At 41.6% G+C, this 16,987-nt stretch overlaps 1 protein-coding gene across 1 annotated transcript in view; it reads left to right on the forward strand.

Moving 5' to 3' along the window:
* Positions 1 to 16,987, forward strand: part of LOC122767913 (dedicator of cytokinesis protein 3-like) — an 86,520-nt gene that overhangs the window by 26,317 nt on the left and 43,216 nt on the right. The window contains exons 3-5 of the mRNA XM_044023484.1: positions 2,834 to 2,874; positions 9,240 to 9,295; positions 11,551 to 11,647. Of these exons, the coding sequence (XP_043879419.1) occupies positions 2,834 to 2,874; positions 9,240 to 9,295; positions 11,551 to 11,647 (194 nt within the window). The remainder of the gene's footprint in view (positions 1 to 2,833; positions 2,875 to 9,239; positions 9,296 to 11,550; positions 11,648 to 16,987) is intronic.

Genomic DNA, 16,987 nt, shown 5'->3' on the forward strand with positions numbered 1-16,987 from the left:
GATTATTAACAAACATCTCCTCCCACTCACAAACGTCTCCAGGTTTTGGTGTCCATGAGAACTACAGGTCCTGACATTTCTTTTTACTCATGAAGAATGTAATGTAAACAAATCTGGTTTCTGATACAAATGTGATGCTGACAAGGAGTTTGAACAAGTTGACACCACCTACAGGGGGCGCTCTAAACTAAAATATCCTGCGATAAACTGACAACAACAACAACAACAACAGTGTACCAGTGTGTGTGTGTCGTCCTCACGTGAACCTCACAAACACTCTTCTGTTGTGTTTAACATATAAATGAGAGCAGCACTGGTTATTAATCACACGCTCACGTTATTAAGTCTCCTTCTCCATATTCATGTCAGATTGTGACAAAGTGCTGAGCAAAGTGTCGTGATTTTTCAACAAGATTAAAGGATGAAAGGATGAGGGTTTTTAATGACACTGTTCCAGCTTTTCCTTCATCAGTGATAGTAGTAGTTTAAGTAGCTGTTTTAGTAGTGTAGTCGTTTTCTGGTAGTAGTTTAGTCATGTTCTTGTAGTAGTTTAGTAGTAGGTAGTAGTAGTCATAGTAGCAGTTTTTGTAGTTGTTTTAGTGGTAGTTAAGTGGTTTTCTGGTAGTAGTTTAGCAGTGTTCTGGTAGTAGTTTAGTCCTGTTCTGGTAGTAGTTTAGTAGTGTTCTGGTAGTAGTTTAGTCCTGTTCTGGTAGTAGTTTATTTGTGTTCTGGTAGTAGTTTAGTAGTAGGTAGTAGTAATGGTAGCAGTTTTAGTAGTTTAGTGTGTTAGTAGTAGTTTAGCAGTGTTCTGGTAGTCTTAGTGTTCTGGTAGTAGTTTAGTAGTAGGTAGTAGTCATAGTAGCAGTTTTTGTAGTTTGTTTTAGTGGTAGTTTAGTCGTTTTCTGGTAGTAGTTTAGTCGTGTTCTGGAAGTAGTTTAGTAGTAGGTAATAGTAGTCATAGTAGCAGTTTTTGTAGTTGTTTTAGTGGTAGTTTAGTCGTTTTCTGGTAGTAGTTTAGTCGTGTTCTAGTAGTAGTTTAGTAGTAGGAAGTAGTAGTGATAGTAGCAGTTTTTGTAGTTGTTTTAGTGGTAGTTTAGTTGTTTTCTGGTAGTAGTTTATTCGTGTTCTGGTAGTCATTTAGTTGTGTTCTGGTAGTAGTTTATTCGTGTTATGGTAGTAGTTTAGTCATGTTATGGTAGTAGTTTAGTAGTAGGTAGTAGTAATGGTAGCAGTTTTAGTAGTAGTTTAGTCGTGTTCTGGTAGTAGTTTAGTCATGTTCTGGTAGTAGTTTAGTAGTAGTAGTAATGGTAGCAGTTTTAGTAGTTGTTTTAGTGGTAGTTTAGTTGTGTTCTGGTAGCAGTTTAGTAGTGCTCTGGTAGTAGTTTAGTAGTAGGTAGTACTAGTCATGGTTTCAGTTTTTGTGGTTGTTTTAGTTGTAGTTTAGTCATTTCTGCAGGTCAATTGAGCAGTGGGTGTGCGCAGACACTGAGCTTATGCATGATGATTGGAGGAACTGTCTGAAAGGCGGAGCCACTTTTTTGATTGACAGCATTGCAGAAACAAACACGACAGTGGATTTTGAGATGACATAATCATCATGTTTCCTTGTTCTAGTAGTCCGTTTACAGAATGTCTACCTTGATATATGTATATGTATATATATATGTGTATATATATATATATATATATATATATATATGCATATATGTATATATAATGCTAATTCAGTTTATCAGCAGTGAGAGTTTATCAGAGTAATGACATGCTTCACATTGATATATAAATGTCTCTTTGGCTTCACTGTCACTGACAGACTGCGGTCACTCGAGCCTCACAACACCGCAATTCAGGGACACAATCTGTTTTGTTTCCACTCGGATGGAGACAAACGATGTCCTCCGCAGTCTGAGGCGACATCTGGCTGCGCCGCTCGCTCCCTGGACACGAGTCGTTTTCAGCTGTCAAGGTTTTCCTACTGAGAGTTTAGTCGGCTCTCGTGGCGGCAGCCGCTCTGCTGCGGGGGGAAACGTTTGACAGACGTCCGTCCGCGTGGAGTGGCGCTAGTGGAATTAAGCTCGAGAGACAGAGACACAGAGAATGTCTTCACGCTTCGGGAAACGCCGTGTTTTCCTCAAGTTCATCAATATGAGAGAGAGATGACATGACAGAGATGAACATGGACTAGACTCCTGCGGTAAACACAAAGAGGCTCAGTGTCAAGCTGATGTTACGTTAACAAAGCTCTCAGAGTAAAGTGTGGTTTTTATGAAGTTCTCGCACATAGTCGCTGTTTTCTTTGCACTGAAAACATGGCTGCCAGCAAAAGTCTCACCTCATAAAATCTACGCCTGCTCACGTCTACAACACCATAAGAACATGTTCACGTCTTTGTGTCACTGTCAGACAGACTTTTCCAACAGGAAACTGAAGTTTGTAAACCACTCACTCTCCCACACCAAACCTCATAGAGAAAATCAGTGATTTTAGCTCGTGGGGACACAGGAGCTGCTGGTCCTCTGCTGCCTCATGTGGTCATTTTGTGTCACTGAGGTTAATCTAAACAAAGGATTTCAAATGCCGAAGTCACAAAATAAGACATTTGAACTTAGTGATGGAGGCAACAGAGGTTCAACAACTCCTGTGTGTGTGTGATGTTAAAATCACATACGTCTCACAGTGAGATAAACACGTGAACATGTGAACATAAGATAGGTCGAGTTTTATGAGCCTTTTAAAGGTACAGTGCGTAAAATGTGACAAAGTCATTGTGGTGTCGCACACTCGGCTGCTGACTAACATTTATTAACTCTCTGATGTTTTTGTTTCCTTTCAGGATGGTACAGAGGATTTTCAACGAGGAAGCCAAACGTGAAGGTAAGACAAACGCTCTCTCGCTCTTTTTGATTCTTTTTACTGATGTTGAATCAGCAGATTCGTTTAGCCACCGTCTCGCGTGTGTTTAATGTGAAAGAAGTGGCAGAGTTTTCCTTGAGTATTCTGGATTATCTTAACTCATCTTTACCACATAATGTTTTACATTGACTGCCAATAAACCGCCATTTTAAAGTATGAAAACTGCAACACTCAAAAGCAAGTTTGACTTAAACACAGGTTTTCAGGGTTCTGTGACTCACACTAACGTGTCTGTGTCGCAGCTTTTCACAATCATTTAAAAAGAGAAGAAAAAAGATGATGTAGGAAAAGTTCAGTTTCTGTGTGAATAACACCTTAAACCCTGGCTAGCTGATTAGCCCAGGTGTTGCTAATAATGTGGAGAAGCGAGCAGTCGGGATTGTGGTTTCTTGGTTTTGTTTGCTACATTTTGGACATAGAAACGTTACTTTTTGTGAACCATGCCAAAAATAAAGTGCGTATTTTGAGTTTGAACAAGTGAAAGTGGCTTATTTTGTGTGGCTTTATTTTGCATCTTAACGATCAGTACCATCGTTAGCGGCCAGTAGCAGCTACAATTCAGGTCTCGGTGCTTTGGCCGATAACTGATACCACATTTTCCCCCAATTTCAGAGGTAATTTATTGTCTTGTAACATCATGTTGTTCATAATTAATGTTTCCCATAAAGCAGATGTTTATATACGTTTTCTTCAATGTGCAAAATATATAAATATATAAAAAATAGCATCTATAGAGGGCGCCAGAGTAAGTAGCAGCTTATTCAACTTTATATCTGTTGATAATACATTTTAAAACCAACATCAGCCAATTCAATAGTATTCACAACAATATTTAAAGATAAAACAATGACTATTTTATCAGTGATAACATTTAGTGACTTGCACAAACTAGAGGTGGACTCATAGTCGATTTTTAAATCAGATGTGGAAACACTCTGGATCTTACAGTTGTTTTGACTTTTCTTTTCCACTGTGATTTTTTCACAACGAGGCTCATTGTTGAAGAAGAAAAGATGAAGCAGCGCACAGTCCTGCACCTCCGTGCTCGTGATGTGATCACTGTTATTTCACCGTCATCCTGAAACACTGCGTGAAATTACACAGCAGGATCCTGCTCGCAGCTTTGTGTGGGAATTACACCGTCGTCGTCCTCCTCATTTTCCCTTCTAACACGCACAAAAAACCCCACAGATTAGAAAAGAAGGGATGAGCTAAGAATAAAGGAATAACTGAGATGAGATGAATTTATGTGTAGAAAAACAAACCTGATGATGAAGATGGAGAGAGAGAGAAGCAGCTCTGAAAAACACACAACAAATGTTTAAAGAAAAATATCTATCCATCCATTATGCAGGTATAATAGCTTCATTAGCTAGCTCGCTAACTAGGGTTCATACAGCTAAAATTTCTTAGTTAGCTAGCTAGCTACCTAGCCTACAGCTAAACATCTGCTGAATTATAAATAGCATGATTGCTGACACTAACAAACTGTGATAACACCGCTAAATATAGCTTAATCGCCTATATAGCTAGCTAGCTACCTACCCTACAGCTAAAAATTAGCTTAATTATAAAGCTAGCATGATAGCTGACACTAACTAGCGATCATATTACAACATCTATCTATCTATGTAGAGAATATTTAATAATTTGTGTATCATGACAGTAACAGAAATGTTAGCAGTGTGCTAACACAGAGAGAGGAGCTGTGTTTGAAGTTGTTTTGTCTTCATAAAGGTTAGAGGACGTCAGACGTTCCATTAAGACGGACGGACTGAACCGTGTAGATGCTGAATAATTTAGAGGCGCAGTGAAAGGGAAAAGCAGCATTTAAATTTAGAGACGGCACATTTGTCTGTCTCTTGTCTCTCTAACTGCGTTTAAACATGATGGACTCGTCTACTCTCTCTGCTGTAATGGACCCACAGAGACAAACTGACCCCAATGCAAACATACAGCGATGCTGGCTGTTTGACTCGTGTCCTGCTCGAGAAGACAATCATGTTGTTTCTCTAGATAAAGGTTTCAACTTGACCACTCGGACCACAGTGGTGTCTTTGTCTTTATTCTGTCCATCCATCCATCTATCTTGTGAGCTAGTTACTTAGAATCCATCAATCCAAGCTACCCAACATCCTTCCATCCTAGCATCATCCATCCTAGCTACCTAGCATCCATCCATCCATCATCTATCTCATAATCTAGCTAGCTAGCATCCATCCATCTATCTTGTAAGCAAGCTAGCATCCATCATCTATCTTCTAAGATAGCTACCTAGCATCCATCCATCATGCAGCTAAAAGATAGCTTAAAGACAGTCAGCCAGAAGTTAGCTATGTCAGATGTTCTACAGTCAGTAAAGAATATTTAGAGATGAATCGTATAATTTATCGTCGGTGCTCATCTCTTTGCTGAAATTTAAATGACATTTTCATTGTCGGCCATGTTGAATCCCTCAGTGCTAACTACAAAAAACGACTACTCCAAACGTTTACTTTTTTAATCACTAACGTAACCTCACAAAGTCCTCGTTCAGCCTTAGCAACACTTTCCAACACAGCAAGTTTTACTCTGAGATGGATTATGCTGCCCTCTGCAGTTCAGATGATTTAATTTCAATTTGAAGTTCATTTTTTGAAGTTCTCTTGTCACAGTAATCGTAGCTGATCGGTGCCGACGGAGGACATTTTGTGAACGAGATATCCTCAAATTTAAACTCTCTGTTGGTGCCAACATTTTCCAAGTTTACATTTTTGAGTTTCAGCGTAACTGTTGCTTTAAAAATCACAGCATTATTTCATATATGAACAGTCAAAAGTCCTGGATGTTTTTTCTGTTATTGGTAAATTAAAAGTATAAATAAAAATCCAACTCGGACAATAAATACTTCAATGAAATAAAAATTACACTGATGATGATGTTTTTTCCTGAAACTCCACGAGCTGAGTGATTTTTGCTTGTGTGTGTTTGAGTGCGATTGTTGTGTGTGTGTGTATTGTGTAGTTGTTGTCACACTTGGCCTCTTCGGTGACAAACAGTGACGATGCTGCGACGCGTCCGAGCTGGAAAAGCACGGGTGTGAATCACAGCGGCAACAATGGCCGCATTCCATTTTAGTGTGCCAGTCAGTGAGAGAGCCACGAAGAGCCGCGTCAGGCTGATTAATCGATCAAATCGATCAACGTCTAATCAACCAACCACAGCCTCTGCACGGTGAAATTAAACAGCTGTAAATAAATAATCACAATTACTGCATTTTTATGATGTATATGTTAAAATGAACAACGTAAAGTGACTTTTCTCAACGTATTTTGATTGGGAATCAAAGAATGTTCATTTATAACTTGAATTTTATAGATTTAATTGATTTTATTTAAATGTAACAAGTGCAACAAGCCCGAGGAAACTCAGTGTCTATGGAATTCATTTCATTAGTAAAAGAAAACCCAGCTTTTAACAACTGAGTTGATCTGTTTTTCCATTTTATAAAACATTGTCAATGAACATGCCAAGATTACTCGATTCAAAAGATTTCAAAGATCTGAAAGAAATGATTTTACAGTTTTATTTTTGTCGAGACATGAAAATGAAAATCCATCTAAGGTGGAAAATACTCCAGACAATTCTTTGAGTCTTTGAGGAGAAGGTTTGTGTCAACATCATCAGCAAAACAATGAAAAGAAACTATGATGTTTGTTTAAAGATCACATAGCCCGGAAGTGCCAATTAACGCTGCATTTTTGTGTGTATCTGTGTCATTACCTCGTTTATGAAGCCCTAAAAGTCCATAACAATCAGTTCAGCCACTGCTGAGAGTGCAGGGTTTGATTATTTTCCGGAGCTCTACGAAGCGGAACGGCACTTCCGTTGACTTGTTACGTCACTGGTGAATTTCACCATTCCTCTAAACAGCAGCGCCTCCTAGTCCGGGCACATCCGGTGACGTAAGAAGAACTATTCTCGTTGTAGCTGCTGAGCTCCGTACAACCGATACGCTCAGCAGCTACAACAAGTTCAAGTAGTTCTTCTTCTTCTTCTACGGTTGAAAGTAACAATATGAAGCAGGACACAGCACCAAACTTCACCTAAAGGAAGGAACAGTGCCAACAATACGTATATAACCGTCTTTGTGTGCTTGTTTTGTCGTTTAGCATTAGCGATAGCTGGCTACAGGCTAAGCTACACGCTACGCTTGTGTTTCATTTGCATGTGTGTTTATCATCTCGATAACCACAACGTTATCCAAGCTACTGCAGAAGTCCTGCAGAAGTCTTTCACTTGTCACAGTGTCACTGACTCTGGGTCCAGATCAAATGCGTAAGGGATTACGACATTACTCAATGTTTTGATAATTGCTAGCGGTGCATCCGCCTTTCTAGAGAGGAAGCTGCGGGTCTGAGAGCTGACGTGCCAATTACATCACTTCCAGGTAATTGGCCAATCACAAGACAGTCCGTGTTCTGTGGGTGTGGTTTTGGTCTGAAGCACGAGACATTTACATCGACTCGTTTATAGCGACCAGGATGCTTTTTTACCATAGAAACGACTTCATGTTTGTAAGTACACCTCCATATCTCACATATAAGTGAGATAGGACCATGCTATGGCCGCTTTAAAGATGGAGCTAAAAGGTGAAGTGGGCCCACAACTGAGCCCTGTGGGACGCCACGCAACAATCATCAGCTGCAGCTAAATGAACTCTAATTAGTGCGTTAATGCTGACCGCTGTACTTATGAACCATAACTTTGTACAAAATGTTGGGTACCATATGTATGAATGAATGAATAAAAGCTCATTTAACACAAATAGAAAAGGAACAGGCTGAAAATCAGAAATGTACGTTTGCACTTAGAATTACAGTGCTGTTTATATTTTGCTTTGTAAGCTGTAAATATTTTACATTTCAAACATTTTTTTTAACCCTAAATACGTTTTTACACAATTTCATTCCATAACCTTTTCCCCAAAACTGACACATTTTCTAATATTTATATATTGTTTCTAACATGAATTATTTTAAATTGCTCTTTACTGAAGTTTAGTTATAGGATCTAAGTTTGTTTTGTAAGTGTACAGCAGTTTTTATTCAATAAGTCCCTTGTTTCATAAAGAATATCAATAGATTTTGGATAACTTTAACGTTTAACGTCTTCTATGTGTGATTTCCAACAAAGGTTTTGTGTTTCTGTAACGACTCCCAAAGACTTTGTTTCATGGACTCTTTCAATTTCAACGCCCTTTAAATTCAACTTTATGCCATATTTTCTTGTGCAGCTGTGTAAAAAAAAAAAAGGAAAAAGAAAAGAAACAAGAACAGTTTCAATTAAATTTGACGGCAAAAAGTAAGAAATCCATTTTTTTTAAAAAAAAGCTGCAGTCGTCACTTTGAATCCTGGTTTTTCCCTGAAAGTTGGGACAGTTTTGTGACAGCAGTCTTTGCAGTGAGTGCTGCACACATGCAGCTTCCACTCTAACCTTCACTGTGTCTCACGTGAATTATTGATGAGTGCATGTTGTTCAGCAGCAGCAGCAGCAGCAGCAGCAGCAGCAGCAGCAGCAGACGTGACTTTGTTTTATTTATTTGATTTATATTTAAATGTAAACACAAGCGTGAGGAAAGTCAGTGTCTGTGGAAAGTCGATCTGTTTATTTCCATTTGAAAAACATCGTCAGTGAACACCGGACGGTTTTCAGTCATGTTATATATTCTCTCTCTCTCTCTCTCTCTCTCTCTGTGTGCGTCTCACAATACATTCCCCAACATCAGTTCCTACTCTGACTTTCCTCCAGTCGTACGTTAATATCTGCAGTAATATGACGATTCGCTCGTGAGCTCGTTTTGAGACCACGCCCAGGGACACGAGGCTGGGAACCAAACCCTTGACCTTCAAGTTGAAGAGAAAACTTTTTAAAATGTGCAAAGTCTGGTTGTGAAGAAGCAGAAACAGAGGATCGTGTTTCCTGGAGACAAAACACAAGAGATCGATTGGTCTCTGTTACTAATAAAAAATGCAGCGTGTGTGTGTGTGTGTGTGTGTGTGTGTGTGTGTGTGTGTGTGCGTGTGTGTGCGTGTGTGTGCGTGTGTGTTTCCCAGAAAATAAAAGACACAAGGACACGTCTCATTATTTTTAGTCCTGCGTGACACCAAATATTGTTGTTTTTGTGTAAATTTAAAGGACAAAAACATTTTATCGATGATGATGTTTAAAGCTTCTCACGTTTATTTATTTATTTATTTATTTATTTGTCCTTTATTTAGCCGGTCAGCTCTGGCTGAGAGACAGGATGTGAGACACTAAATCTTTGCCTCTCGTGTCTCTGCAGGGAGTTTTTCCCGCCGACTACGTTCACCTGAAGAAAGCCGTCGTCACCAATCGAGGGTAAGTTTTCTACGATCTTCTCTGTTGGTGCTTTTCCGTGATCCTCCTTGTTTGTCCATCAGCGTCGTACACGTGTTTACTCGGGGTTAGCGCATCGTGGCCTTTAGGGGGCGCTGCTCATCAGCAGAGCAGCAGCCGACGATCTCGTCACTTCTGTTTTGTTTACATGTGACAGCGTGTTTGCGATCTCTCTAACGTTATTGGTCGCCTTGTTTCTGAGTCACGTTTCCGAGTTCAAGAGGACAACGCTTACGTCGTTATCAGGAAAACATGTTTTTTTAAAGCCTCTGATTTGCATAAGAGTTTAATTAAAAGGCAGAAACTAAATTAATTAGTGAATCTTGTAATGTTTTCAGTAAACCTGCAGGGCAACTGTGGACTGACACAGAAGTGTGTGTGTGTGTTACGGTGACATAAAAAAACAAGCTCCCTAATATAAATGATGACATTTTAAAGGCGTAGTATAGATTTGTTTGGAAGTGTGCTTGTGTAACATATTTATTTATAGACTATTGTGCTACTTTCATGTGACTGCGCTGTGTGAGCTTCCTGTGCTGAGGAGTAACGAGACGTGGGCACATGTGAAGTAAATGAAAAACGCTGGTGACAACAAAATAAAATCAGTTTGAACAAAAGACTTGAAGCCAAATGGATCCATGCTAGTGAGAGAGTGTGTGTGTGTGTGTGTGTGTGTGTGTGTGTGTGTGTGTGTGTGCGTGCAGCCTTTCCCCACAGGAGACTCTGATCACTCTCCCACACCAAACCCCATAGAGAAAATCAGTGATTTTAGCTCACGGGGACACTGGAGCTGCTGGTCCACTGCTGCCTCGTGTGGTCACTTTGTGTCACTGTGGTGAAGCTGAACAAAGGATTTCGGGGTTCATTTCCTGTTGGAAAAATCTGTCTAATGACAATAAAAACATCTGTAAAAATCTAACCTTGCTTCACGCGGTGGCCTTTTAAAGGCACAGCGTGTCCGTCTGTCCGTCTGTAGGAGAGGACACGGAGGGAAGGACAGGACAGGGACGAGAAAGAGACGCAGAGGAACGGAGTGAGTGGAGAGAAAGACAGAGAGATACAGATGAAGAGGAGGAGAAGCCACCGAGAAACAAGTGTAACTAACGTGAGCGTCAGCTCAGCTGGGACAGCAGCTAATGTAGCACAATGGCTTTTATTAATTAATCAGTCATGAGACGGAGAGGAGGAGGAGGAGGAGGAGGAGGAGGAGGAGACTCCAGGGCAGAGGCAGTGACTCAGCTCTCACTCCTCCATGGTGAGAGTCGTATATGAAGGAAGTGGAAACAGAGGAAGGAGAGTTAGCGCACAAAGATTCTTCATGTCGAGGTGAACTGAGGTCCTCGACTTCAACTTTGTGACTGAACTCAGTTTGGAAACACATTAACGAGGGAGCGTGTCTGAGTCTGTGACGGCTTTAGAATATGTTCAAGGCTTCGTGCCACTGTTAGACGACTCTTTCTGACTGGTAGAGTGTATTTATTTAAACCACTCACTCTCACACACCAAACTCCAGAGAGAAAATCAGTGATTTTAGCTCATGGGGTCACAAGAGCTGCTGGTCCTCTGCTGCCTCGTGTGGTCACTTTATGTCACTGACGTCAATCTGAACAAAGGGTTTCAAACACAGAAGCGACAAAATAACACATTTGAACGTAGTGATGGAGGCAGCAGTGGATCAACAACTCCTGTGAGCTGTGATGTAAAATCGATGACTTTCTCTCTGGGGTTTGGTGTGGGAGAGTGAAGTCTGTCTCATCGTAATAAAACGTGGCATTCTTCAGATACCAAAGTTTACCATGTTTTATTAGCTGAGCCACATGTAACATGTATCAACATTTATTATGAACAGAGTTCACAGATGTTTGTGAACAGTAGCGGTGTTTGTGTGGAGGCGGGGACACGAGGTTCTGATTCGTGTCCTGGAGTTTGCTCGCTTTGAAAATCACTAAAAGTCCAAGTTTAGTCGGACTCAGACAATCGTGTCGTGTAAACGTGTTCTGCAGTTTGAAGTAGACGACGTATAAACTGCAGCACTGTTGTCGGAAAAGAGATACAGCGCCCCCTACGGAGGCAGAGTCAGATGAACACAAATATCATTTCTCCTCCGCATGTTTCCTCGGACTCCGCGAGTTGTCGGACCGCCTGACTCAGTCGAGCTCGAGAGCGTCGACTTCCTGTCAAAAACAAGCGCACTGTCACTGTGTATGAAACTCATGAGGTTTGTTGTCTCCTCACAGTCCTCATGAGACGGTGGTTCCTCTTGAAGACCCCATCGTCACCGAGGTGACGGCCACGCTGCAGGAATGGGCGTTACTGTGGAAACAGCTCTACGTGGTGAGTCAGCACTTTTCTCTTCTTTCACCTTTAGCTTCATGACTGTAGATTTAGAGCAGGAGGCGAAACGACGGTGGCCCTGGAGCTTCAAACACTACAACATTAACTTTTGTAGAGTTTTATAAACGTTTTTGTAATGTGGCGTTTTTATGTTGTAGCGTGTTTTTATATTTTAGCATGTTTGTAATTTTGTAGCGTTTTTTATATTTTAGCGTTTTTGTAATGTAGCATTTTTTATATTTTAGCGTTTTTGTAATGTATCGTTTTTTGGTATTTTAGCGTTTTGTAATGTTGTAGCGTTTTTTATATTTAGCATTTTGTAATGTAGTGTTTTTTATATTCTAGCGGTTTTTGTAATGTTGTAAAGTTTTTTTAATGTGTTAGGGTTTTTGTAATTAAGGTTTTTTCGTGTTTTTTAATGGTGTAGTGTTTTCTTAAATGTTGTGTTTGGCACTCCAGGGCCACCGTACTCGTACTAATCAGCTGCTGCCGTGAGTTAACAGCGACAATCTACAACACGAGGACGCTACAGAGGTGCTGTTTTTATCAGCTGCTGTCATCATGGTCGTTTTTGGTCGACTGTAAAAACATTAACAATAAAAAGTGAAACCAAATTCTTTAGCTTCAGACTCATTGTGATGGTTAAATGCCTTTGGGCCCCCCGGCCCCGCAAAAAGTAGCAAAATATAGGATGTTCTCTTGGGGTCCCCCTACTGTTGGGAAATGGAATCATCTGTTACAAATGAATTGTGTTAAACAGACTTTTTTTTCTGACCGGAAATGAAGCTCCCACACCAAACCCCATAGAGAAAATCAACGATTTTAACACCGCCTCACACAGGAGTTGTTGATCCACTGCTGCCTCGTGTGGTCACTTTATGTCCTTAAAATAAGTCTGAATGTAAGTTTTCTAACGGCGAATTAACAAAATAAGACATATGGACTTAGTGATGGAGGCAGCAGTGGATCAACAACTCGTGTGTGCTGTGATGTTAAAATCACAGATTTTCTCTATGGGGTTTGGTGTGGGAGAGTGAGCAGTTTACACACTTCAGTCTCTGTCTCACAGTGAGATAAAGACGTTAATGTGTTCATAAGACATAATAAATGTAAACTAATGTCAATTTGACTAAATTAGTATTCTGTTCAGGGGCGAGAATATTTTTTTTTCTTCCTAGCGTTGCCACAGTTTTATTGCACAATATGATGCTCAGTGTATTCACATCATGCAGTGACACACACGCACACACACGCACACACACACACACACACACACACACACACACACACACACGCGCACACACCACCACCGCACACACACACACACACTGAAAGGCTGTATCTCAGTAAATGGATGTTTGGTACAAAAGTTTTTTAGAAATGCAAATGCAGCAGAGCAGAAAAGGGCGAGAGACACCCACAGTCACTCTCTCTCTCTCTCACTCTCTCTCGCTCTCACACACACACAGATGTACGTGGACAAACACAGACATGTCCTTCATGCACTCTGTCCATGAGTGTTCTTTCCTGGTCACCTCTCTCTCACACACACACACACACACACACACACACACCTTTTCTCTCCAGTGTGTTTCTTTCTTGCCCTTTGCTCACTGCCATAGGGAATTTACACAACAATGGATGTTTGTGTGTGTGTGTGTGTGTGTGTGTGTGAGAGTGTGTGTCAGGTATTACTCATGTTGTGGGGACCTAAACACACAGATGTTTGACAGGAAACTGAAGTTTGTAAACCACTCACTCTCCCACACCAAACCTCATAGAGAAAATCAGTGATTTAACAGGATTTAACATCACAGCACACAGGAGTTGTTGATCCACTGCTGCCTCCATCAGTAAATTCAAATGTGTTATTCTGTAAAATTCTGTGTTTAAAATCCTTTTCTCAGATTGACCTCAGTGACACAAAGTGACCACACGAGGCAGCAGCAGACCAGCAGCTCTTGTGTCCCTGCGAGCTAAAATCAGTGATTTTCTCTATGGGGTTTGGTGTGGGAGAGCGAGCCACTGATGGAGGAAGACGACACACAACCACACGAACACAAACACTACCAGTTACTGAGATTTTCTATGTTGCATAGAATATAAGCTTTATTTTTTAATATAAACCTTATTTTCTGTTTTTCAAATTATTGTACAAAAGAAAACAGAACATAGATTCGTGTTCCCACATTTTAATTTCACAATCACTCTGTGATTTACGTCCTGTTGCCATGGGCAACCAGGCATCGTGGGAGACACAAATAAGGTTTTCATTTCATTTCACTCCAATTAATTTGTCCTTATTTTAACAGACTCTGAAATGAGATGATTGAATATTTTACTGTTGTGGTGGCGGCGGCGGTGGTGAAGTGGAGAGGGCGTCTGACCAGCTGTTAGGTTCTGTGATTCATGGATGACGTCCAATAAAAACTGGAGGGCAGAAAAAAAAAGGGGCAGTTTTTAAAACGACGACGAAGGTGGAGACGAGGGTGAGATTTAAATTAGACGCAGACGTTTACTGGATTATGAGGAGGAGGTGAAGGTCACGAGGTCACGGTGAGAGGAACTGGGAACTGTGGTTCTACTGGACCTGCATCGAGGCCGAGTTTGACGAACCCTAACCCTAATAGGTTACATATATATATATATATATATATATATATATATTCGCAACTATCAAAAGTTTGAGTTAAGACAAACATTTTCCTTGTTTCTTTGCCCATTTAACATATTTTGGCAAAAATAAAAATAAATGACACTACACTAGTTTGTACATGATAACTTTCAGAATCAGTTCCTCAGTCGGATAAATAAGAAAGTGTTTTGTGTGTGTGTGATTGCGCCCCCTGCAGGCCCGCCATCCTGTTGACACTGTAGTTTGATTGACAGCTCAGCGTAGTGTTTTAACACCACCTCTGTGTTTCTCTGGCCTTTGGACTCTGGTGGCGCCGTGTTTGTAGAGGAGAGTGTGGATGTGACGCACACACACACACACACACACAGTCCGTCGGCTCAAATCATCCTCCCATCATCAGCCTAATTATAGAGCCGGCTTTGACACAGACAACCAATCACATGGCTCGTCAGTCTGTCAATCATCATGAAGTGGTTAATTACAGCTGACGTGCTGTCAGCGAGAGAGAGAGGATGAATCAGAGTGACTCCGATGCAGAAAACGAAATAAAATATAATTATGTACCAAAAATGTCCGGAAGTAAACAACAAGAAGCCACGCCCATTTGTCCTGTCACCGTTGGTTGTTGTGGATTTTCCACTGAGTGGAACCGTTCAGTACCAGAGTACCTGTATGGTACGGGTGGATTCAGACCCACGACAGTCCGCAGTCGATTCTCGTACAAAACTTGACAGCCACAAAGCGAAGTCCTTCATTGTTGTCGTGAAACTGCACCGACGTTTCCACCTCTGAGTGTCCACACACACACAAGTGACACATTTCCCCCTCCATCATGAGCGGATTCTGGCCGCTGGCAAAGTCCGTGACGTGGTCCTGAGAATCTCAACGCTGATTGGCCGCCGCGTTAGCGTGATTTTTCACCATAGTTTAAACTTTTCAACTCGAGTCGCTCGCGTCTGTGTGTCTTGACTTTGTATCTAAACTCATCACGTGACAAATTTCCGTCGCGTCACATGCACGAACTGAACTCCCGCCCCACCAGTAGGTGGAGTATTAACAGAAGAAGTCGTCGCCAAAGATAGTCATCAGACCCTCGACCGGCCGACACCGCGACTCTGCTCGCACCTGACGTGTAGCATCGTTCTAAGTAACGTTCCTCTAACGTTACTTAGAACGGGTTGTTACTTAGAAGGTTGTATGAAGGTTGTACATAAGTAATGTTCTGGGAACCTTTAGAGAACGTTCTCTAAAGGTTCTATGAAGGTTGTACATAGAGAACTAACGGAAGGGGAACGTTCTGGGAACCCAGAATTATTATCTGGGAAGTTTTATAATCCTCTGGATGAATTTTTTTACAAACCGGGATGATAACGTGTTGTTAAACGCCCACTCTCACCTCCTCTCACCTTCTCTCACCTCCTCTCACCTTCTCTCACCTTCTCTCACCTCCTCTCACCTTCTCTCACCTTCTCTCCTCCTCTCACCTTCTCTCACCTCTCTCACCTTCTCTCCCCTTCTCTCACCTCCTCTCACCTCTCACCTCCTCACCTTCTCTCACCTCCTCTCTCTCACTCTCACCTCACCTCCTCTCACCTCCTCTAATCTCTCTCTCACCTCCTCTCACCTTCTCTCCTCTTCTCTCCTCCCTCCTCACCTCTCTCACCTCCTCTCACCTCCTCTAATCTTCTCTCACCTTCTCTCACCTCCTCTCACCTCCTCTAATCTTCTCTCACCTCCTCTCACCTTCTCTCCCCTTCTCTCACCTCCTCTCACCTTCTCTCACCTTCTCTCACCTCTCACCTTCTCTCCCACCTTCTCACCTCCTCTCACCTCCTCTCACCTTCTCTCACCTTCTCTCACCTCATCTCACCTCCTCTCACCTCCTCTCACCTTCTCTCAGACTCTGATTCTCGTACACTGCACACTGGTGTATTTTACCATCAATATCTTTAGAGAGAAAAGATGAGGAAAGTGGGGGAAGAGAGAGAGAGAGAGAGGGGGAGACTAAAGCAAGGGTGCACACACACACACACACAGAACGTTGTAAAGTAGTTTGACAGGCTGTGATTTTCCTCTCGCCGCCGCCGTGGATTTACTGTTCAGAGACAGAGACAGGAAGTGTGAGCGGCGAGAACAGACACCAGTGGATTCGTCTTCCTCTCACACCTGTAAGTGTCTGCGATACACGTGTGTGTGTGTGTGTGTTTGTGTGTTTTCATATGTAAACGTGTGCGTATGTGTCCGCAATGTATAGTCCTCCAGTAAGTGCCGTGTCGGTCGGGGTATCTGCTAGGATGACTCACGCATCGTTGCCATGGAGACGAGGGCCCCTCGTTGGCATATGGTTTCTGTTGAGATGCTTTTTCTTCACCTGCGTTCCTCATGCTGCAGTTAAATGAACACGTATTAAAGCTCGGGTGTGTAATTTGTCTGTGAGACACAAATCTTCTTCACGCACCTGAGAGTCAACAAGAATAAAGTTGTCTGGGAAAAAAAGTAAGAAGATAAGTGAAGACAAGATTCAAGTTTAACGATAGACGACGACTTTATGTGTTTTGGGGGCAGAGCTTTGACCAGAGAGCCAAAAACGAGTGGGTTTTATCTGCCATAGCCTGCTATTGTTAGCTTTTTCACACTTACTGGCATTGAATCATCGCTAGACCCTAACCCCAACTCTCTGCCTTCATTTGGATAAATCATGCTAA

Source organism: Solea senegalensis, linkage group LG4 (genome assembly GCF_019176455.1).
Source record: "Solea senegalensis isolate Sse05_10M linkage group LG4, IFAPA_SoseM_1, whole genome shotgun sequence".
In the NCBI taxonomy this organism is placed as follows: Eukaryota; Metazoa; Chordata; class Actinopteri; order Pleuronectiformes; family Soleidae; genus Solea; species Solea senegalensis.